Source organism: Trichogramma pretiosum, unplaced genomic scaffold (assembly GCF_000599845.2).
Source record: "Trichogramma pretiosum strain Unisexual culture from Peru unplaced genomic scaffold, Tpre_2.0 scaffold91, whole genome shotgun sequence".
Taxonomy (NCBI): domain Eukaryota; kingdom Metazoa; phylum Arthropoda; class Insecta; order Hymenoptera; family Trichogrammatidae; genus Trichogramma; species Trichogramma pretiosum.
Window position 1 is genome coordinate 68,202 of NW_019640791.1, and position 23,637 is coordinate 91,838.

The following is a 23,637-nucleotide window of genomic DNA, read 5'->3' on the forward strand; positions in this document are numbered from 1 at the left end:
CGCATCGGCGCTGCGCCGAGGCATTTGGAATTCGAATCAACAATGTGCGAGAGAGGAGAGAGAAACTTTCTTGACGCGCGCGGAGCTATACTCTGTGCACGCCCATCGTATACGCCGTTGAATGATCGATAACTCTATCTCTCTCTCTTTGCTCGCGCTTGTCTTCTCTGGGTTTTGGTAGATATACCGTATATAGAGGGAAATTAAGTTTTTTTAGTTGCCTTTTTTTGGAAGGGGGTTGTTCGAAATTTTAGCTGCGCCGCACGTTTATATCGCTTTGAACGGATATTGTTCGACCGAGCTTGTATTCGGAGTTTTGGGATTGAAAAAAACGCATTATTGTTGATTAAAAATCGGAAGGAATCGTGTGTTTTTGACACAAGTGAAGCTGATAATTTCAGCGATTTTCTATTGAAAAAGTTTAATAGCGAGAGCAATTTTTAAACGGCTTAGTTTGTGTAACTGTAAGTGGGTAGTAAAGCTCGCAGAACTTACTAAGGATGAGCGAAGCACGCATTGAAAAGTGACTAGGATTATAAAATTAACATCGACTAAAGTGGTCCAACATTTTATTAGCTTACAATTAATTAATTTATCATTATAAGAATCAAACAATGTTTTTACATAATGTGATAACACTGAGGAAATTCTTAGTATCATAATAAATGAAAATTTTTAAATAAGTCTTTGAAGTGTACTTTAAATTTTATACGTTCAATAATTGTAATGCATGTGCGATGCATCGTATCAAGATGTGTTTTCTTTAAATTTTTTTTTCGTAGAAGATCTCATCGATGTGCCTTTTGTGATAATACTTTCGGTTGCGCGTGTCTTTCCGCCTTTTCTCATTGACGCGCAATTTCGTCGAGTACAGAGTGAACGTGTTTATTAAGATAACTCTTACTTAAGAATTTCTTTTCGCAAAAATTGCATGCATGAGTGATTTTATGATGTACCGCATTAATATGCATCTTGAGATTACCCTTACTTGCGAATTTTTTTTTTACATATGTCACATGGATGAGTGATGCGATTATGCACTGAGTCCATCTGGATTTTGAGATAACTTTTCCGTTTGAAGGCTTTTCCGCATTCTTCGCACGTACGTACAATTCATATGCACATAATTGATGTGGATTTTCAGGTGATCTTTCCGTGTGAATGTCTTTTGGCAAGTATCACAAGTATATGTGACATCGCTATGCGATCCTGTAATGTGCCTTTTGAAATTATCCTTTCGTTTAAAAGTCTTTCCGCATGTATCGCAATAATGAGCGATATTTTTATGCACCGAGTCGATGTGGGTATTGAGGTTAGATTTCTGTGTAAATGATTTTCCGCAATCATCACATGTATGTTTCATACCTTAATGAATTGAGTCGATGTGGGTTTTGAGGTTACCCTTATTTGCAAATTTTTTTTTCACATATGTCACATGGATGAGTGATGTGATTATGCATCGAGTTGACGTGGGTTTTGAGATTGCCCTTTGTTGAAAATTTCTTCCCACACGTGGCACACATGTGACCTCTATCACTGTGCTCCTTATCAATAGGACTTCTTTTTTCATTTTGTTCTCTGAGTTCACAGTCGGAATATAATTTTGTTGTTTCATCACTAAAATATTCCTTTTTTACAAGAGTTTCTGTTTTAATTGTGGGTTGAGTTTTATAATCTTCGCTGTATTTCATATTCCGTAAGTAATTTTGAGAATAATCATCCGTCTTCCTAACTGGCAATAAATTAATGTCAGGTTTGACATCTTGACATTCGACAACTATTTCTATATCTTCATCGAGTTCATTTTCTCGATTTTCGTCATATTCTTGAAATTTTTGGGTCTAAAATAATATTAAAGTGTATTCGTAAATTTTCGTTCAAATATCGACCAAGATATTCGCTTATAATTATCGGCACTTACTGTATTTCCTTGTAAAAACGTCAAGTGTTGAAAATGTTTAGTATCGGATGTGTTGTCGACAGTTTTATAATCATCTTCGGTAAACGACACATCACAAGGCTCGTTTTTAACTCTGTAATATTTAATTACGATTGAGTATTTTAATATGACATTTCATTCTCAAGAAATAAAAATTACCTGACAACACCACTGAATAAACCACATGAGTCCATGTTTCTTACTTGGAATTTTCCGAACGACTGATCATAATTGGGTCGTAATATTACACATCAAACTAGGGAACTTCAATTTCATAATATTTATAAGTTATCGTGTTATAAAATTCAATATACTGAATCAAAACGAGACAAAACTAAATCATGATAAAATATTATTGAAGAAATTGCCATCAGTGCTAAGAATTATTTATTATCACTAAAAAAAAGAAATTGAAAAATCATTCTACAGTGCATGAAGCTCATTGATAAGGAGCTGGTTGAGTATAAAATTCATTTGATGGCTCGTAATAAATGTCATCAGTACAGTATCAAAACTGTAAAATAAAATAAAGCTTCATTTTTATTTCAAAAAATACAACGAGAACGCGACTATTGACTTGAATGTTATAAACGTGCCATTTCAAAGGTACAAAAAAATATTAGCCTTTAATCAAATTTAAATCCTCGTAAAATAAACGTACCAAAATTTCCCTCGCCTCGTTCATTTCAATTTTTCATCTCAATAAATGATGAATCAGTATTAAAACGCGAAAACGTTCACTCGAATAAATATTTTCCGCTCAATCGCATTAGTTGTACAAACATTATAAATTCGGCTCTTTTTTTTATTATAATCTTCTATCTCGCTGACACAATGTGTGATCAAACAATTCGATATGCAATATATATTACGTGAAAAGTCATAGATATGTACGTACGTTTCTATATATCTACGTATGGTTTAGACTTTATGAGCAAGAGCATTACGATAATGCTCGGGTTAACCACATGGCGCACCCGCGGGGGGCTTAATGAAAATTCTTGTTCGGGTCGGTAATCGACACCGTTTAATACGTATGCATAAGTTGGAAGCTAGAGCGAAGATCAGTTTCTACGTATATATCTATATGATCCTCGTACTAATGCCACAAGTAGAAAAGATAATTTCTTACAGGTGTGTATGTGTGTGTGTGTGTGTGTGTGTATACACGTGTGGCACATGGTAATCACGAGGATATATATTTGACGTCCAACGAGGGTGAAGTGCTGCGGAATTTTCGCCATATACACAAATATATATAACCTCGACGCGTAGACAAACAATGAGAGAGGCTCCGACACGAGCGATGGCGCGCGATAAATTCGATCTTGCGCGCGAGCTCGACCGTATAGCGGATCACGAGATCCGAGTCAATTATTAAACCCATAGCACCTCACAAAATACCGTCTGCGATAAGTAAGCCCCCCTCCCCCCACCAAAAAACGACCCCACGAGTGTGAGGCGGGCAGAAAATTTATTCATCGTGAACGATGATTAATTCTGTTTTATTATCGGGTTTCCCGATTAAATATTCAAATAGTGGCGCATTTAAAAGCTTAATACATGTATCGCTCTTTGATAATTTTTAAAGCACGAATTTTGATATTGAAAAAAATTGCATGATTTCGTGCTTACTACCTTGAGCCAATATGCATATACAGAGGTAATTAAAAACTTTATCAAATTGAAGGTAGTGTTGCAGGAGAAATGCGTGTAATTTTTTCGAAGGAACTTTGATAGAAATACTCAACATTGAATAAAGAGCTTTTATCAGACAAAAAAGCTTTTTGAGTGTAATATGAACTCATACTAATCACGAGTATACCTTTTTTCCAATATTTTATGACTGCATAATGTTTTATGTTATTTTGTTATTTAATGATCTGTTAAGGCTATATAATTAAACACACTTTCGATTAGTAGTTAGATGATGTCTGATAACAAAAACAATAATTTTGAAATGTTTTTTATCGAATGGTTGAAATCAAAAGTGCACGTACCAAAAGAATTATATGTCCGTGTAAGTCGAAGATGGTATAATTGTTGACAAGTATTTTAAATGGTAACATTCCTTAAAAATATTATTACAAGGAATGTTTCAACTATTATACAGCGACATTAGGCGGTCAACAATATACTAAGCCGAGATGCATTATAAAATTGTATGTTAAAAATGTTATTCTGAGGATAAAGAATTTAGAATGTTTTATAACAGATAGTATCAAAATATTCTATTGTCATGTCATTTTATATCTAAGCACAATTGAAGAGAGTACTATTTTCGAAAAAATAGTCAAAATCATTTTTAATTTTATGAAAAACGAATACGAAAACGATGTCTAACGATTTCAGACAAGAATTGAAACATGTTGTAATTCGTGATGAATATTCTAAAATTTTAGCTAATTTAAAAGCAGATGATGATAGTGATTTTAAAGAGATTATTGACATTCAAAATGTATCGATTGATATAGTCCATCATTTTAAACATCTTGGTGATTGCAGTATCATAATTGCTGTGACGGTTCTCAAGATTTAAATGGGTACAGGGGCGAAAAATGTGTTGACTAATTTACTACCTTGTGTTGTTTCTTCCCATTATGATGTAATTTGAACAAATGGAAGATTATAATTCTGAAAGACAAGAAAGAAATAAGGTGTGTATTCAGCATTAGTTTATTACATAAAAATGTAATCGAGTCAATATGCGAAAATACTAAAACAGTAATTTGTACAGAATGCACAAATCAAACAGAGAAGAAGTTGATTTGAATAATTTCCGATATCAAGGACCTTCGAGATGAAGGATTATCATTTTGACTTATAACATTATGTTGACATTACCACTTGCAGATTCACAGAATTGAGGTACTCGCCATCTAGTGGTGGAGGATTGAAGTAAGATTATGGAACTCAAAGTGGTTGAAAACTTATCTGAATTTTTTGAAATGTTCAATGATTATTTGCAGGTCATTTAAAATAGGCCTGATTTGTGTAATACAATTGCAACATGAAAATTAATGGTGATGTAAATTAAAAAGTTTTAAATATCAAGTTTATCGTCATCTACTAAATTATTCTCCCTTTTTCTTATTTATTTATCATAACGACCCTTAAAAACGATAAATAATTATTCATATCATTTACTTCCAAATAAATTAACTCAATTTACAAGAAAAATTATGTACGGTCTTCTCCTCTTGTCCTTTAGAACGTACGTCTTCACCGACGCACATAACAAGAAAGTGGTGCAAAACTATTTATACATTTCGCTTTCCGAATTTCTGGCCCCGCATATACTGGCTAAGGGGGAGGTTGAACGAGTATCTTCCGAAAGAATCCAAATGGCAGAGAAATACTTTTACATTGCTTTATATTAAAAAAAAAGAAGTAGGTAAGGGGGTAGAAGATAGCACGGATATATAAGTTTGGCGTGGCGCGTAGCTAGCAGTCTCTCTCTCTCTCTCTCTCTCGAAGCATGGGATTCGAGGGAAGCAATTAATAACTTTGTCGTGGGTGGGTAGGCTACGCTGCCATGTCCTGAGCTGCACTGCTACCATAGCACACACACATATATATATACCTATCCCCCGTTATATATACATTCTGGCGCGGACTGCGTTGTATAACTTACACGTTGTGCATAGTGCGCGCTTCGAGCAGAACTCGGTACACGGAGCCCTACGACTTACACTGCACACATACATACACACATACCTGTGCAGTGTATGGCATTAGGCATATATAGCTGGATGGTTGGTTGGCTGGCGCAGGCGCGCGCGCGCCCCCCGCGCGTTACCTCTGCAATAATTACAACGTCACGCCTCCTGCCCAACCTAATTAACTAATGCTATTCGCGGGAGTAACGTGTGTAGGGTGCACGTATAGTCGTCTGCAGGGGCGCGCGCTATACAGTAGCCAGGAATTTTCATGCAGTTTTTGGCTTATACCCCCGCTTTTTTTTTCGTTCGTTCCGTGCAGCTCTCTGTCATTCCTATACGTATATATATACGTTTATACAGGATTTGCCAGAACTCCGTAATGCGAGTTTGCGTGATTTTTTAAACCCTTTCTAATTCGCGTGCGAACAATTTTTTTTCTTTTTTTTTTCAGGCACCACCTCCGCGCAAGCACTTCTCCTTTCTTTTTTTTTTTTTTTTTTTTTTTTTTTAATCAGCGATTACGCGCTTACACTCGCATTCGCGCGAAGGCACGTATAAATTTATATACGCGTGTATAAAACCTAAGTGATTCCCAGAGAAGTTTAAAATTTAAGCGGTTGATTTATTATACATTGAGCCGATACGAGTCGTCGTACTTTTTTGGGGACGAAAATTATTTAGACTTGAGGGGGATAAAATGTAAACGATCTGAAATTTATAAGATAACTTCACTTGGGCGAATTCGAAAATAAATATATTAATAGGATTAAAGTGTACTTGAAACGGTAATAAAAAAAGGAACACTCAAGAATCAAGCTAAAATTCCGTATACATATTCGAGAAACACGCAACTTGCTTAATTATCTTAAAAAAGAACATAATTTCCTTTTTTTTGTACAGCAAAAATGCAATTTATTATTATTTTGTTACAAATTATCGCATTAGATAAGGGAAAAAACGTTGAAAATAAATTTCAGTGGTATATGTCTTCTTTCTTTGAATGTCTCTCCACGCATATTTACCGAACTTACAATGTGTAAGCAAATAGTGCGCCTGGATGAATGACATTTTCATTACAATTTCGGCCAGTTTTAATGACACAAGAGTGTCTATTTGCAGAACACGACTGCGTACGGCCTGTCGACAGTAGAGGAGGAAAGTATCGCCAAAGGAGCTCTCGCAACCGCGAGGTAACCTTGCTTACGAGTACAGTGCGTTCAGTCGCTAACAAAGTGCTAAATTCTTGCTTTAAGCCAGTGTTTACAAATCGAGGCGCATAACCTCAAATATTTTAATACTGTTCGAATATTTTTTCCAAAATTCAAAGTGATTTAATATAATTGAGCAAGTAATGGAGAGCGTAGTCAGGTATACCATTTTTTATTCGTGCCTTATTTTCATAAGCGATCGCTTCATACAATTCGATTATTCTGCAGTGTAAAGAAAGAATCAGACGATGCTAGGACAGGTGCATGCAACGATGTTAATTTCGATCCGGTGGGAGCTACTAACTTCGAAACCTTATCGTTTTTTAAATCATCTGTGAGTTCAATGATTTTAATGTATTCTGTTTTTTCACTATTCAAATCTATAACACAATTTTCATTTTAGGTAAAACTCGAGAATGAGGCTGTTGCGTTTAACGAAAAATTGGATGAAAATATACCTGTAGAATTTGAGTGCAAAAATGTGAAACTCGAACTGTTGCCTCTACCGACAACCATATGCAAAACTGAGAATAAAAGTTGTCTACCTAATGTGAAAATAGAAAGCGATAATAAGACTAATGACACGAATGAAAATATATCTATCGACTTTGAGTGCAAAGATGTTAAATTGGAATTGAAGTCTGAATCGATGGCAAATTGCAAATCTGAGTATCAAAGTTGTCTACCTATAATGTATGAAGAAAACCAAATTCAGACAAATTATTTGAATGATAAAATAGAAGCGATATTAAATACAAATATCACTATGGCGAATGAAAAAAGTACAGCATATAAAGGTGAGATTTACAACAGATCATTAGGATACCAAAACAAACTCAAAGGGCCTATATTGACGGAACATCATCGAAGCAAGCCCATCGAATGTGAAATTTGTCACAAATCATTTGGAAAAAAGAGTAGCCTCAATGCACACGTAAATACAGTACATAATCGTAGCAAACCCTTCAAATGTGAAATTTGTCAACAATTATTTGGATTAAAAGGAAATCCCAAAATCCACATAAATACAGTACATTATAGGAACAAACCCTACAAGTGTGGCATTTGTCACAAGTCATTTGGACTCAAGGATACCTTCGAAGTTCATATAAGCACAGTACATAATCATAGCAAACCCTTCGAGTGTGATATTTGCCACAAATCGTTTGGAGAAAAGGGTGGCCTCAATAGACATGTGAATACAGTACATAATCGTAGCAAACCCTTTGAATGCGAGATATGTCACAAATCGTTTGGACAAAAAGAACATCTTAAAACTCACAAAAGTATAGTACATGATCGTATGAAACCCTTCGAATGTGAAATTTGTCACAAATCATTTGGATACAAATACACTCTCGCAAATCATATAAATACAGTACACACGTGAGTTTTTAGGTCACTTTTTTTTGAAAATGATTTGTGACAAATTTCACACTCGAAAGGTTTCCTGCAAATGTGTTCAATACACGATCATAAGAAACCTTTTGAATGTGAGATTTGCCACAAATCATTTGGATTCAAACATACGCTCAAAGATCACATAAATGGAATACATAATCGTAGCAAAGCCTTCGAGTGTGAAATTTGTCATAAATCATTTGTATGCAAGGGTAGCTTCAAAACTCACCTAAATTCAATACACGATTATAAGAAACCCTTTGAATGTGAGATTTGTCACAAATCATTTTCACAAAAGAGTCATCTCATTAGACATATAAATTCAGTACATGATCAGAGCAAACACTTCGAATGTAACATTTGTCACAAATCATTTGGACGCAAGGGAAACCTCAAGAAACACATAAGTATAGTACACGATCATATCAAACCCTTTGAATGTGATATTTGTCATAAATCATTTGGTTACAAACATACTCTCACAGCTCACATAAATGCAGAGCATGATGGACGGAGCAAACTATTCGAGTGCAAGATTTGTTACAAATCATTTGGACACACATTTAATCTTAGTAGGCACATAAATGAAGTACACAATCGGAGCAAACCCTTCGAATGTGAAATTTGTCACAAATCATTTGGACAAAAAGTCACTCTCCAATATCATATAATTGCAGTTCATGATCGTATAAGCCCTTTTGAGTGTAAAATTTGTCATAAATCATTTGGACAAAATAGTAATCTTAGTAGGCACATAAATTTAGTACATAATCGGAACACACGCTAGGAATGTGAAATAGGTCCAGAAACTTATAGGCGCCGTGAAAACTTCCACAATCACATGATTACACAACGAAAAACCTTTCACATAAATACTACAAATTTTGTAAACAACAATAAAGTATTTCAAACTGTTATTTCTTTTGTCGGGATATTGAAAGTTTTTCTACTCACTTTTCCTACGCGAACTGAAATATAAACAATATTTTGCAAAGACTCGCTCCTTACCCGTAAAAGAGAATAAAATCGTTTGAAGTTCTAATAATTCTCAATACATCAAATGTTGTGCAATGAATCAAACAAATGATATATTTTCTTTTTCTTTTATAAACCGTCCTTTTTTCGCCGAGCCTGCATTTTCAAAGTTCTCAGAAATTTCTCACATACATATCCACGTGGTCCGATGTATATGCTTAAAAATATAAGGAAGCTCTTCGAGCAGTAGTCAACTACACCCACTGGCGCACATAGAAACGGCAGCAGCAGCAGCATCAGCCATGAACTTTCCACCGGGGAAATCTGTGACTTTTATGTAGTATATATCTGCGTATGTGCGCCCTGGATTTACCAGCTAAAAAGCTGATATTAGAAGTAAGCTTGCCGCGCGCACAGGGGAGGGGGATTTGGCTACGCTTTCCCTATTCTATTTTTTTTCGCTCTCGCTCCCTCCCTCCGTTTCTATATCGTATAATACACGATGAATACGTATCGTAAAGTTTATAACATTACACGAGCGGTATTAAACGGCAATTGTCCCCCTCTTCTGCGTTATACGTCAGTTCCATGGATATTTTTAAACCCCGCACTTAGAGAGAGAGCTGCTGTTAAACGATATAGCTTTGGAGAGCAAAAGGAGGATATCGTCATGCTGCTGCTGCTGCTGCTGCTACTGCGGCATGGGATGGTGGTGGTGGTGGTGGTGGCGGCGACGCGTCAGGTGTGCCTGACGTGGCTCATAATATATACGTGCGTAGAGTAGTAGTGGCGTAGGTGTACGTCGCGAGTACGAAATGTATATTTTGAAACGTGGTCGCCTGCACGATCCATATGCACCATGTAAAAATCAAAAATATCCATATGTATACGTTTTGTTGTTTCGCATTCATGAGCGAGTGAAATTATGTATAGTCGGCTGCGGGGCTCTTGCCAATTTACGAAATTTTTTAAGTTTCTCGGAGAATATCGTACGTTTTTCACTTTTTTTTCTAGTTGTTGTTGAGGTAAATTTTGCAGACGTATAAAAGAGAGCCAAAACAAAAAAGAAGGAGAAACGTTACAGGGTGGTACTTACCGAGGAGAGAGAAAAGTTTTGGACGCGCGGAATCGCAGGGAGCGAGCTATATATCGAATTGCACTTAGACTGCAGCGCAACCTTCCCTACTACTACGAAAGTATATTCCAACCAGATGTTTCTTAGTATCGCGCTCTAAAGGCACTCAACTGGTACCGCTGCAGTTTTGCCGATTAATCACTCCGAAAGGGCTGGAAAAAAAAGAAGAAGAAGGAAAAACATTTTTGTGTACGCACGTTTCGTGATATTACCGATTAATTAATATAGAAAAAAAATCAGCGTATCTTTGTACCGTATAAGAATTAGCTCGGCCACGCGGGAATTGGATAATTTGTAGCCTCGCGCGTGCCACTGCTACCGCCACTGCTCGATCTCGCGTCGTTTTAATTAAAAAAATGTTGACGCGTCGCGCATCGATACGCTGCTGTATATGATTCGCGTTGACAGTGAGTTGGCCCCCGCGCGCGGCCAGAGCAGAGAAAAGAATATCCGCAGCTGCAGCAGTGGCAGCCGCGCGTGCTCCATTGTGCGTTTATTTTAAATTAAAAGCGGCTTTCTCGTGATACAGGAGTCGGCTCGCTCGCAGAATAACACACGCGAAAAAGGAATACGGAAGTCTTTTTTTTTTGTGTATCGGTTGTCAGATCGTCACCGGTGTATTTATCGTTTGCGCGTCAAAATATCGTACAGTTAACAGCGACGCATTTAGTGTATGCCAAGGCTGCGAACTCATTTGCTTTCAACAACTGATGAGCTTTTGGAACGTTGGAGAGATGTAGAATTCGATTCATTTTTTTTTCTACTCGCATTGTGGCGATTAGGAAGAAGTCTTGGTTCTCCAGACAAAACTATACCTTTGCTAGTTGAGTCGATCTTGAATTGTGAGTTTTCGTGACTATGATTTATAGCCGACCCAGACGGAACTATTCTTGCCTGTTATATGTCGTTCGCGATTATTAAGAAAGTAGATTTACCAACTCCTGTGATGCAGAAGGCTATGTTTTTTTTTCGAAAAATTCCGAAAAAGTCTACACATATTTGAACAATTTACAAAACTATATTGTTCTACTCACCTGCATAGAACAAATAAATGCATAAAGAGATGTGAGTACCAAAAAGAAACAAGTATCTTTGATGTGAGAAATCAGAAAAACTTACATTACATTTTTGGACGAAAAAATGTTTAACTTAATATTCTTATATCATTGTTCGTCGAATTGATTCGTGCGGTTTTTGTGCTGGAGCGATGATATGAGAAATACATTTGTGATTGTAAACAAGTAAGTAACTGTGGAGCGAGAGAAAACCATTGATGCGCTCATTGGCGATGAGCTTCGAATTCGACCGCTAGATGTCATAATCCAATTCGGATGAGATAATGTAAAGTTTTGCATTATATTCCCATTGAATATATATCACAAATGAATATTCTTCTTTTATTGCGTTTTTGTACTTTTTTTTTATAATCCTAACAATTCCAGTAAAATCGGGATTTCATCGGATACGCAAAAAATGAAAAATCTATTATGTTTTAGTCGAATCGGGGAACGTGTACTGCATTTGTATAACTTTATGAAATCGTTTTAAAAACAACGTTTTCAGAAGTTTGAAAGTTTCTTATTTCTATATTCTACAATGAGCCCACTCGAGACATGCTATCGCATTTATTCAATTACCACCGAATGGAATAAGCCATCTTTTCTGCCTAAAACGAGTCGAGCAACAGTTCACACACACGCATACACACGGTGTTGTGAAAATACCGGCTTGCAATTGTAAAGGATCTTGGAATTTTTTTATGCCGTCGCCCTATTTGCTCTCTCTCTCTCTCTCTTCTCTGCATATGGGTATTTGGCGAGAATAAGTGAGCGAGCTATACATAAATAAAAAAGTATAAATGTGCAGGATTTTGCAGTATAAGGTCGATAATATGCGCACACGCGCGCGTGGGCAGGAACGGCGTCATTGCGCTCGCTCGACAGAACGGGTAAAGACAACATTAAACGCTCCAAGCACGTTCGTCGCTCGCTATACGCTTATTTGCTTTTCATTTGTGATGGGGGTTGGGTTTCCGTATAGGTATGCTCATGTGCATGAGTGTGTGTGTGTGTGTGTGTGTGTGTGTGTGTGTGTGTGTGTGCGAGTGTGTATGTGTGTATTCGAATGCTCCTCTCTTTCGTTCTCTCTCTTTTTTGGTGAATATTGGATTGACGTACACGCGATCGGATACTACTTCATACATCGCGATGCAGCGCACCTGAATCAAACGAAAGAATCATTTTTGATATCGAAATACAGCCGCACCCAGTGAAATTAATAAAAAATTGCATATTCCCGTTATGAACGTATACGAAAAATTCTCGTGGTCTATATAATATAGACCCGAGTCCATTGATGCGCGATATATTATACATTTTTCAAAAATTTTTGGAAAAGGCGAAGAAAATTTATCAACGAAATATTGATAAATAAATACTTCAAGAATGTATGAATTATTACGCTGCCGCTTCAGTTGTCAATTAATTCCTACTATCTTGTACGATAATCTAGTTTGGACATAATAATATTATATAATTCAAGGCCGATCATTAAATAATATAAAAGCCCCTTATATCCGCAGATGGTTATCTTCTTATTATAAATAATACAATTATGAGAATTGGAATTCAAATTGGTTCAACGGTGGCGTTGTCTACTACTACTACTATACGTACCCTTTCTCTCGCGCTGACAATAGTCTTTCATTAAAAACATCATCTTGCTATTGCTATGCTTCTATACATAGGTATATAATGCCGCTTGGAAGCAGCAGCAGCAGGCGCGTTGCATCCCGAAACACAAAGCTATTTACTTTTAATTTCACAGGATTTTCCCCACAATACCCCCGTGCTACTGCTGCACTCCTCTCTCTCTTCTGTATAGCTATACAATATTCCTCCCTTTTCCTCCTCCTCCTCCTCTTCGCCGCGTCGCGTGTGTATTCACAGGCACTGGTGTTAAAGTTCCTCACTCTCTCGCGCGCACACGCTTATATAGTCATGCAAATGGAAATAACCCGTGTTGTTACTCTTTTCAAATCTCTCATGAATTTTATTCTCTGTTTTGTGATACGTGCTGTTATAACACACACACATGCATACATACTCGCACGTGAGCCATACAAAATACAATCGACCGATGTGCGACGCTCGTTCGCACTCGGCTCGTTCGCGAAAAGGTAAACACAGTTCGCGCTAACGAAACGACGCGTATGTGTACGCATTTCTCTTTTTAATCGATTTATACGGCTATAGCAGCGAAAATACTTGGCATTTCTCTCTCTCTCTCTCTCTCTCTCTCTCGACAAAAATTTCCCTCATTCAAGAATTATATAATATACTTATTACTGTGGGCTGGGGGGCAGGCTAGACGTAAAATGTTTTCATTCACCGCATTCAGCAGCCTGCACCCCCCCAAAATATTGTCATCGCGGCAGAATTGCGCCGCGCTCGAGACAATAGGGTCAAGGAAGCACGAACGCTGCAAACGTTATAATTCACCGTGAACTATAACCTCATGGCGGCGCGGCGCGCTGTATTTACATATCATATGCATAGCCCCGCGGTTGAAATACTCTTCTCTCATAATGCGTAGTAGGTAGGTATATATATGGGAGTGGGCGCACGGTGAACTTGAATTTATCTATATGCGCATTTCACGCGGCCCGCAAATAAGGCAAACACACTGCACTACACTGCGGTATACTCTCTCACACACACACATATGGTTTAGTCGTTTTCGACTTTGCACACACAGACAGCCACAGAGGCACTACGAAGCTTTCCGATTAAACTGCCATCGTGGCCCTATTGTTGTATTAAGCTATTCTTAGGTCTCCTCGGCTTTTAGCTCCCCCGAAAGCTGCAGCAGCGATTCACACTAGGAGCTATATATATTACGAGTGTAAATACAGGACCTCGATGTCGCGCGGCGCTTCACTATACGTATATAATATAGGAAAAGTGCATACACTACTACCACTACTGTATTTGTCGAGCTCTTGCGGTTTAAAATTTGCGACTTTGACTCAGCGTATATAATATATAATAATATACATAGCACGTAGAAGTCTTTAGCATACGCAGCTTTGTTAAAAATAATCATCAGCTCTCGAACACGAGGTTTAACTTTCTCGCGTCCTATATATATTTATTATTATGCATATATCTGCCTTCATCATCATCGTCGTCATGTATACGCAGGGCCCATAACTTTTATCTACATGGCTTTTATATTAATGCACATTATATACGTTGTGTATGTGTGTGCGTGTGTGTGTATCAGTGCACTATATTTACGCGTCATATAGTCTCCGACCGACTGACTGACGCACACGCATTCGTTACTGCTGCAAGTTGTGCAGAGAGCTAGGTCAACTTTTGCGCTGTATACACATATAATATTTATACATATTTTATACATATATAAATGCAAGCAGCATCAGCGGCAGGAACGGCGCAACATTTTAAATAAGGAAAGTTTTATTTACGCATGTATTCATCGTATAAAATTTACCTACCCCCGCATATATACTCGCGAGATACAGAGAGAGTTTAAATCAATAACGCGATGAAACTCCGAGAGGCTGCTGCGAAAACAGCGCGTTGGATGGAGTCAGTGAGTTTTACATACATACGCACACACTGATACAATACGCGAGCGAGCGAGCGAGAGCATATGCAACTAGTACACCACTACGTTGACTTCGACGTCGACACCGCTCACCAGTCACCACCCCAACGACGACGACGACGACACTCATTAAGCGTCTCTTCATTCGAGATTTGATTATTATCAAAAATCATTCAAGCGTGAGTTAATTCAAAAATTTAATTGAAAGAGTCCCTCACCCTCGCCCATCCAGCCAGAGTTACGATCGCTGCCGTACTGTAGCTGCTGCTGCCTCGAAAACGAAGCTGTGAATTGGAAAAAAAAACTTCGGGGACCAGAGAGAGAGAAAGCTCTCTCTCTCTCTCACTGTGTGTGTGTCAGGCGAGCTTAAAATATACAGAAACCGTGTGCTGCCGCCGCTGCTGCAGCTCATCGTTCATTAAGGCCGTCAATAGATCATTTTATATATAGAGAGTATATAGGGTAGGGAGAATTACGTTTTGAGAATACAGACGGCAAGTGCATATCTGATTTGTGCCCCGATGCTGCTGTATATATGTAGGAAGCCCGAAAACTGAAGCACAGCTCGGCAGTAGTTTATGTTTTATTTACCCGCGTGTCGAACGAACGAACGAACGAATTTCCATTATCGGCAGCAGGCGCGCGACACGTTCGCGTGTAACGAAGAGCGAGTCCATATCATTTTGTTAATCCTTCATGTGTATGTAGTATACCAAATGGAGATTTTTTGTTTGCGCCGAATTCGAGCCGGCAGCAGCTCTTTTCCGCGCAATTGGTCGGCAATTATTTCGCTACACGCCGTCGACAATCGGCAGTCGGCGTCGCCGCCGCCGCCGCGTGGCAATTTACGCGGGCAGTTCTGCACAATGCACAATGCACATGCATATATAGCAGAGAGTAACAGTCCGCGGCTCGGCTCGAGAGCTCAAGATATATAGATCTCTCGCTCTCACTCCCTACTATACGGTTCGGTATCCACGGGTGTATCTCTGATATATCGAAATGCCCGGCGTTAATCTTCGTTACGCTTTAGCTGCTGCTGCTGCGACTCTCGACCCGGTGTGAGGATATATATACGTATGTAAAACGACGGCGCATAGCCGCGAGGACGACGACGCAGTCATATTGCAGCGCGTCGATCCTATACACGTCCGACTGCCCGAAATTGTACCATTAGCGCGACGTCCCCCGATTTGTGTATATATAGAAGCCTTTTTTCGCTCGACTTTTTTCTATATCTCAGCTGTATAGCCGTGGGCCTCCGGCTGCTGACCGGATATCGGCTTTTTTATTTATTTATTCTTATTTTATTTTATTTTATTTTTGGCTTGACACCTGTGTTCAGGTGAATTGTAGCATTAAGGGGGGATATGAATTTTATACTAAATATCGCATACGTTTCCTTTAATTCATTATTCTCTATATTCTCGCTAGCACGATCATTGCAATCGATGATTGTGTTACACTGGAACGAGCTGTATGTTTGAATAATTCGAATGGGAATGAAATGCATTTCTATGTTTTTTTGACAGCAGGAAGTCGAACACTCGCTTTCTTAAATCTTTTTTAATTGAAAGATCTACAACTGTGTAGAATAACTAGATTGACCGACATGATCCATAGTAGGAGTGTGCGATTACCAAAAAAAAAAAAAAAAAAATAGCGAAATAGGAGCGTTGCCTATGCTTAGCCATCTGTACAGCATATTGTTAGACTTTCAAAACGTACACTGCATAGCTAAAATTTTAGTTCTTTGGAGAAATTATAGGTCATATACTGGTTTTATAGTTAGTACACGTTACGACGTCGCAGCGTGAACATTAAACCGCAGCGGCAGCAATTGCAGCTAGTGATTGTCTTAAAAAAAAGAATAAAAAGTATCTCAAGTTTTAAGCGATTGTGAGTTGTGTTTGAGTGAGTCCAACGATGGATATGTCAATGGAAATTTTTGATAGACTAGAAAAATTAGCAACATTACTGAAGAACTTGCAAAAAAATACGAATTGGGAGATTATAGATGAGCGACGCAGGTTTATTCGTAAGATTTATCCTTCAATCGGACTGTCGTACAACGGTCGATTCTCACCTCCAAAATTTAATGTCCAAAACGTTTTTCGTTCCGAAGACATCGAGCGTCTTGCCATGGATTACAACAACTTCGTAGACAAAGACGTATGGTATATAAAAGATCTTGAATTGTTCATTAACTGCCTAGTTTATTCTGGCTATAGAGACGAGCCCAAGCCGATGCAGAAGGAAAGCCATCGTCACGACGCACAACACCGGTGCATCATGCGGCTAGAATAAATCAGCACCTATGGGATATACGTCCACAATTTAAGATATATAACCGTTACGACGTCAATTACACCGACGAGTCTGGACTGTCGCATTTCCATGTGGCCTTCAAATATGGCTTGGACAATGAAATCAAGAAATTCCTCGAGCTCGGTCAAGATCTTAATGGCCTCTGGCCTGAAACAGGAGATTCGCCACTACACTTGTATTTGATTGGTAAGGACCAACACTTTTGCAATACGAGAATGGCCGGAGCACTGATGAGAAGTAGTTCTGATCTTAATTTGGCCAACAAGGATGGATTGACAGCATTGCACATTATAAGCGAGAGATACGCAGATCCGACAAATTATTCCTATCCTGATATTATTGACGTAGCGAATTTGTTATTCGAGATCGCCGACGAAAAACGACAGCCGCTGCAGGTCGATGCCCGTGACAAGTTCGGTAACACACCATTGCACTTGGCTTTGCTTCACTGCAACAAGTACGTTACTAAATTGCTACTGAGAAAAGGCGCGAACCGAATTCGGCCAGCGACGAAGAATCTCCTTCCCAGTTCTTTGGCCGTCGTCGAAAAAACTGAGAATAGAGGATATCAACTGAAGCGAAGTGACGCCTTGACCATCATGAAATGTTTCGCCGAAGACAAATGATGTGGTGTACATTTGTCAGATCTTATACCAGATCTGATGCCAGATCTGGAGTCAGATCGTGAGTACTATTTTCACCCGGGAAACGCATCAATAAGACTCCCCAGCGTTTCTCGCGTCGTCTTCATATTTTTACTAAAAATTGGCCGTAATAATCGATCCCACACAAAGAAAATGTTTTTTTTTATAAAAAGCCGAACTCGCATCTGACAAATTTGCCATTAAAGGATTATTCATGGGCTGCCCACGAGAATGGGCGGTTTTGCAATTTCGTATGCAACACGTGCTCAGCTTTTTGCGCACAGCGTGCGGAAAAAACACCCACTCGTGCCGGCCTAGCCGGCACTCGTGTCTTTTCCCGCACACTCGTGCCCAAAAACGCCTTTTGGGCACTTGTTACATAAATAACTATATTTTGAACAACAATTTTCCAAGATTCCTTTTAAAATTCGTGTTTTTTTTTCTTAAGAAAAAGCCAAGTGAATCAAATAAAAAAAACAAAATATTTATTGTCGATAAAGTAGAAATCTCTGACAAAATCACCGTCTGCTTGAGACGTTGTGTATGTAGAAGTTTTTTGCATGAATTAGTGAAGGGCCTCGTGGGTAAGTGGTTATGACGCTCGAGTCTCGATATGTTTCTGGCCAGACATATAGAGATTCGGGTTCAATTCCCAGGCACGGGGCCCAGTGGCGGTCGTCGTTGGATCTTCGCCAAAAAATCGAGGTAAGTGACTCGTGCCGTGAGTGTAAGTGACTTGTGCTGTGAGTGAAGTTCGTCGTTGGATCATCGTAGAAACGTAGTTGGATCTTCGCCAAAAAATCGAGGTAAGTGACTCGGGCCGTGAGAGATTTAATTAGTATACAAACCTTGACAAAATTAAAAAAAAAAAAAAAAACTTAAAAAACTGAAAAAAAAAAATTAAAAATAAAAAAAGAAAAAAACGAAAAAAGGAATAACAAACATATAACATAAGAAGTAAAAAAAATGAAAAAAAAATGAAAAAAAAATGAAAAAAAAAGAAAAAAAATGATGAAAAAAACATTAAAAAAAATTGAACACTAGGAACTCACGGCTGGAGAAAAACCCCTTTTGCTCTGAAATTGTCAGTTTTTCGCATTCAATAATATTATTATTTATTCATATTTTACTTTTGAAATCGTCGAAGGTTTTTCAAATTTTACTTTACACTATACAAGATTATACTTTTATCATTATTTTGCTAACTATAGTTAGATACATCGAGCTCTCAAAATTGTATCTTAACTATTTTGGAGCATTTCTTTGGAGCATATAGAAGTTTAAATATTAAAAAAACACGACACGGAAAAATGTATAATAATAAGTAAAAATTTGAATAATAAATGTTGTGAATTCATGGTCTGAGATAATAAGCCTTAGGAGTTTTTGTATAATTTATCTTGAAAAGTAAAAAGATTTGTATCTTCATTGTTACGGCTAGCCGAAGGTAGATCGAGATTTAATCAAACTTCAAATTTCAAATCCCTCAAAGAACAAGTAGCACGAATTTTTCACAAACCTCTATGTACTTTTCTTTTCTTATTTGAAAGACATATAACATATAAGAGAAAGGATTTACCAATGAATGAAACTTTTTTACCAGTAAATAAAACTATTATAATTAATGATAAATTATCATTGATAATGTATTCAGAAAGTTGTTAAAAACTATTGAAATAGTTAGTATTAATGCTCAATTATATTATAAAATTTTACTACCGATAAAGTAGTTCGGTATAATTAAATTACATTAATTTATAAATAAAGTTTCAATCACTGGCGAGGTGACTATATATAACTCCTGACTGTTTGAATCAGAATTTATCGAATTTAGTAAAAATTGAAAGTGTGAGTCTAGCGAAAAAGGGACGTTGCCTATGCCTAGTAATGTGCTGTTGATATTATTGCCGCGTATTGTCTTATGCACGAATGGTCCCCACTACGCTGGATCTAGGCTCTCTAATCGTTTCCGAAAATTTCTGCTGCACTGCATAGCTACTATTTCAATTCTTTGGAGAAATTATAGCTCAAATACTGGTTGTATAGTCAGTACACGTTACGACGCCGCCGCGTGAGCATCAAGCCGAAGTAGCATCAGTTGTAGCTGACTATTCTCTTTAAAAAAAAAAATTTAGTTATAAGTGATTGTGATTTGTGTTTGAGCTGAAAAATAAACATGTTGAACCAGTCCGCAGAAATTTCATATAATCAAAAACGATTAGAAACATTGAAGAGTTCGCGAGAAAATATAAATTGAGAGATCGTAGATGAGCGACTCAAGTTTATTCATGAGGTATATTCTTCAATCGAAGGATGGTCGCATTTCAGATTAGGCCCACCTCCAAATATCCAAGACGTTACTCTAAGTTGATAATCCATGACAAGAAATCGAGTTTCTTGTCATGGATTATCAACTTAGAGTATATGAGAATCGATGCAGACAGTAAGCCATCGTCGCGTCACACAACATTATTGCATCGTGTGGCCAAACAAAATTGTAGTATAATAATACCTATGATGCGTCTACTATTTCAGATCTACAATCGATACGACGTCAATTACACCGACGAGTCTGGACTGTCGCATTTCCATGTGGCCTGCATGTATGGCTATGACGACGTCATCGAGGAATTCCTCGAGCTTGGCCAAGATGCTAATTGCCTCTGACCAGAAACAGGAGATTCGCCGCTACACTTGTATCTGATTGGTAAGAACAAATACTTTCGCTACATGGAAATGGCCGAAGCACTGATGAGAAGTAGTTCTGATCTTAATTTGGCAAACAAGGATGGATTGACACCTCTGCACTTGATAAGTGAGAAATAAAATTCCGATATGTCAAAGAATTTACCATTTCCTGACGTTGCGAAGTTGTTATTCCAGATCGCCGAGGAAAAACAACAGCCAATACATATCGATGCCCGTGACAAGTTTGGTAACACACCATTGCATGTGGCTGTGCTCAACGACTATCGTTCTGTTATTGAAATACTGCTGAGAAGAGGCGCCGGTCCGTCAGGACTTGGTCCGAATCGCATCGATCGAGAAACTGGTAATTCGCCACTTCACATTTATCTGATTGGTAAGTCTTACATGCGCTGCACGGATATAGGCATACTGATGCCGAGGAAAAGTTCTGATCTTAATTTGGCCAAGAAGGATGGATTGACACCTTTGCATATTATAAGCGAGAGATACACAGTTGATCCGACAACATTGGCCTGTGGTATTCTTGACGTAGCGAAGTTGTTATTCGAGATCGTCGAGGAAAAACAACAGCCATTGGAGGTCGATGCCCGTGACAAGTACGGTAACACACCATTGCATGTGGCTGTGCTTCACTGCAATGCTGTTACTGAATTGCTGCTGAGAAGAGGTGCCGATCTGAGTTTGGCCAACGTCGAGGGATCGACACCTTTGCACGTATTTTACCACAGAGACAGATATTGTTATGATGTCAAGGGTTTAATGGAGCTATTCTTCGAAATCTGCGACGAAGTAAATAAGTCGGTGAAAATCGATGCAAAGAACAAGTCAGTTACTTCGCCGAGAGATATAATAAATCAAGTAATACGTCCAATCGCAGATTGAGACTAGCGTCTGGCGCGTTGTTCGTCGTCGAAAAAATTGAGAACAGAGGATATCAACTGAAGGGAAGTAACGCCGTGACCATCATGAAATGTTTCGACGTGCACAAATTATTTGAGAAGTCGTCAGATCTTGAAAAAAGTGTGTACGATGATGAGAAGTTTATAACTAAAGCAAAAGAGATACGGACACGTCTGATTCTGTCGCTCGAAGAAGTGGTTCGATTGCGACCCGAAGAGGCGGAAAAACTACTCACGTATGAGGACTACTGGAAGTTTGCGTGCTCGTGTCATTTGAGTATTCTGTCCAAAAAGTATGAGGAGATGAGTGCTGATAATCTGGTCAATAAAGTATTGGAAGGATTGAAAGGATTGGAACGATCGGACGAAGATTTACGCAATGTTTGCTCAGCGGCTGCAAACCAAAGTTCATGATAACGAGTCTCAATTTTGTAGTAATTTTTAATATCTGTAGTAATTAAATGTTGTTTTGTTAACGTGTTATTTAAATAAATAAATTTAAAACAAAGAGTTACGATTTTTTTATTGATAAGCAAACGATCGTTTGAAGTACAAAATATATAAATAATTAGCTAATAATTAGCGAAGTATGAATATATGGGCTATGGTAATATAAAAATAAATGTAAAATAATAATAAATACATCAATAATAATTAAAAGAGAAAAAAGTCCCTAACCAATTTATATAGAAGTAGCCTACTAGTTGCAAAATCTTCAAAGCAACTTATCTCTGCTTCTTCTTTTTTTCTCTACCTATTTCTCTCGAGCTGTGTTTATTTACTCTTCTCATACTTTACATGAATTCAGAGTCATCAAATTCTGGTAGCGGCTATATAAGTAGAAAGCAAAAAAAAACGAAGCGAGGCCTCGTCTTCATCTAGCAATACGCTACTTTTATTACTACCGCCTATGTTAAATACTCTATGTTATACCTCTTATATCTTCGACATTGTGTTTTGTACTCTATGTACAGATCATAATATCTGTATGTATACGTAAAAAAAATTAAAAAACATTTTAAATCATAAACGACTGTGTTTATGTGGGCGAGTTTGCAGGAAAATGAAGCTCTATCCCTTAATCGAAAATCGGAAGGACCGATCGGACTATTTTTAGTCCTGAAGAAATTGAGCGTCTTCTCATCGATTCTTTGGGTCGATTTTGACCCATTCGTCAGAGCTACGCGGCTTATAGCGACTACAAAGTCGCACAAAATGCACGACAGAGCTTCCTATTGTTATAATGAAAGTGATCTAGTGCAGCTGCTCTTAAAGATCGGCGACAACACGTAGCAGAAGATGCTGCAGATCGATTAAAAGGACAAGTTGGGACGGACACCCCTTCGGTAGGCCATGGTGAATCTCTGACCGGATTCCGTTTATGTTCTCACGTTTGAACTTGATGTCTTGTGTTATTACATTTTTAATAAATGAATTATTTAGAGCAAAATATGTCAAATTTAGTATCTTAAACACCTATACCTATACACATGTAAAAAATCATATAAATTCTGAAAAATTACACTCGAGTGTAATTGAAAACGTTGAAATACTCGAAAAATCGAATCCTCGCACAACACCCTCAGTCCAGTGCGTTTGCGAGCTCTCGATCCGAATGATACATTTTATTTTTCCGTTCGCTCCTCGGACTTTCCTCTTTCTCTCTCTCTCTCTCTCCCTTTTTTTATTCGCCCAAGCTTGAAAATATTTTAATATACGCGATCTCTTTCTTGGCTTTTTTATCTTTCGCTCGCCTTGGCGCGCGGCTTCAGAACTGCGCGCCATTCGAATGCAAATATATATTACACGGTAAACGTTTGCGAGGAGCTGCTGCTCGCCAGCGTGCGTCGAGGGGGAGCTCGCGCTACTGCTGCTAACGGAAAACAAATATCTTCAAAGAATTCATATCATCAAGAAACAGAGCTCGTATTATCCGATTCTATGGAGCGCCCGCACGCGTATATATATGCAGTATATACGAGAGGGAAAAGGAGAGATCAGACGAAGGAAAAAAGTGAGTAAGCAACACGTAGAGAGAGAGAGAGAAGTACGTTCGCAAATTTCCCATTTTTTTTCTCTCTCTCTCTCTCTGTCTATCTCTATCT

At 38.1% G+C, this 23,637-nt stretch overlaps 2 protein-coding genes across 2 annotated transcripts; one reads left to right on the forward strand and one right to left on the reverse strand.

The window, feature by feature from the left end:
- Positions 1-714: 714 nt before the first annotated feature.
- Positions 715-2,145, reverse strand: LOC111694610 (homeotic protein spalt-major-like). Its single transcript, XM_023463360.1, has 3 exons — positions 2,099-2,145; positions 1,922-2,033; positions 715-1,841 (listed from the first exon to the last, which is right to left on the reverse strand). The coding sequence occupies exons 1-3, from the start codon at positions 2,131-2,133 to the stop codon at positions 1,404-1,406; spliced, it is 585 nt and encodes a 194-aa protein (XP_023319128.1). The 5' UTR covers positions 2,134-2,145; the 3' UTR covers positions 715-1,403.
- A 4,698-nt stretch (positions 2,146-6,843) lies between these two features.
- Positions 6,844-10,282, forward strand: LOC106655282 (PR domain zinc finger protein 5-like). The gene is made up of 4 exons (XM_014375602.1): positions 6,844-6,969; positions 7,038-7,143; positions 7,213-8,095; positions 10,200-10,282. The coding sequence occupies exons 1-4, from the start codon at positions 6,953-6,955 to the stop codon at positions 10,229-10,231; spliced, it is 1,038 nt and encodes a 345-aa protein (XP_014231088.1). The 5' UTR covers positions 6,844-6,952; the 3' UTR covers positions 10,232-10,282.
- Positions 10,283-23,637: the final 13,355 nt, after the last annotated feature.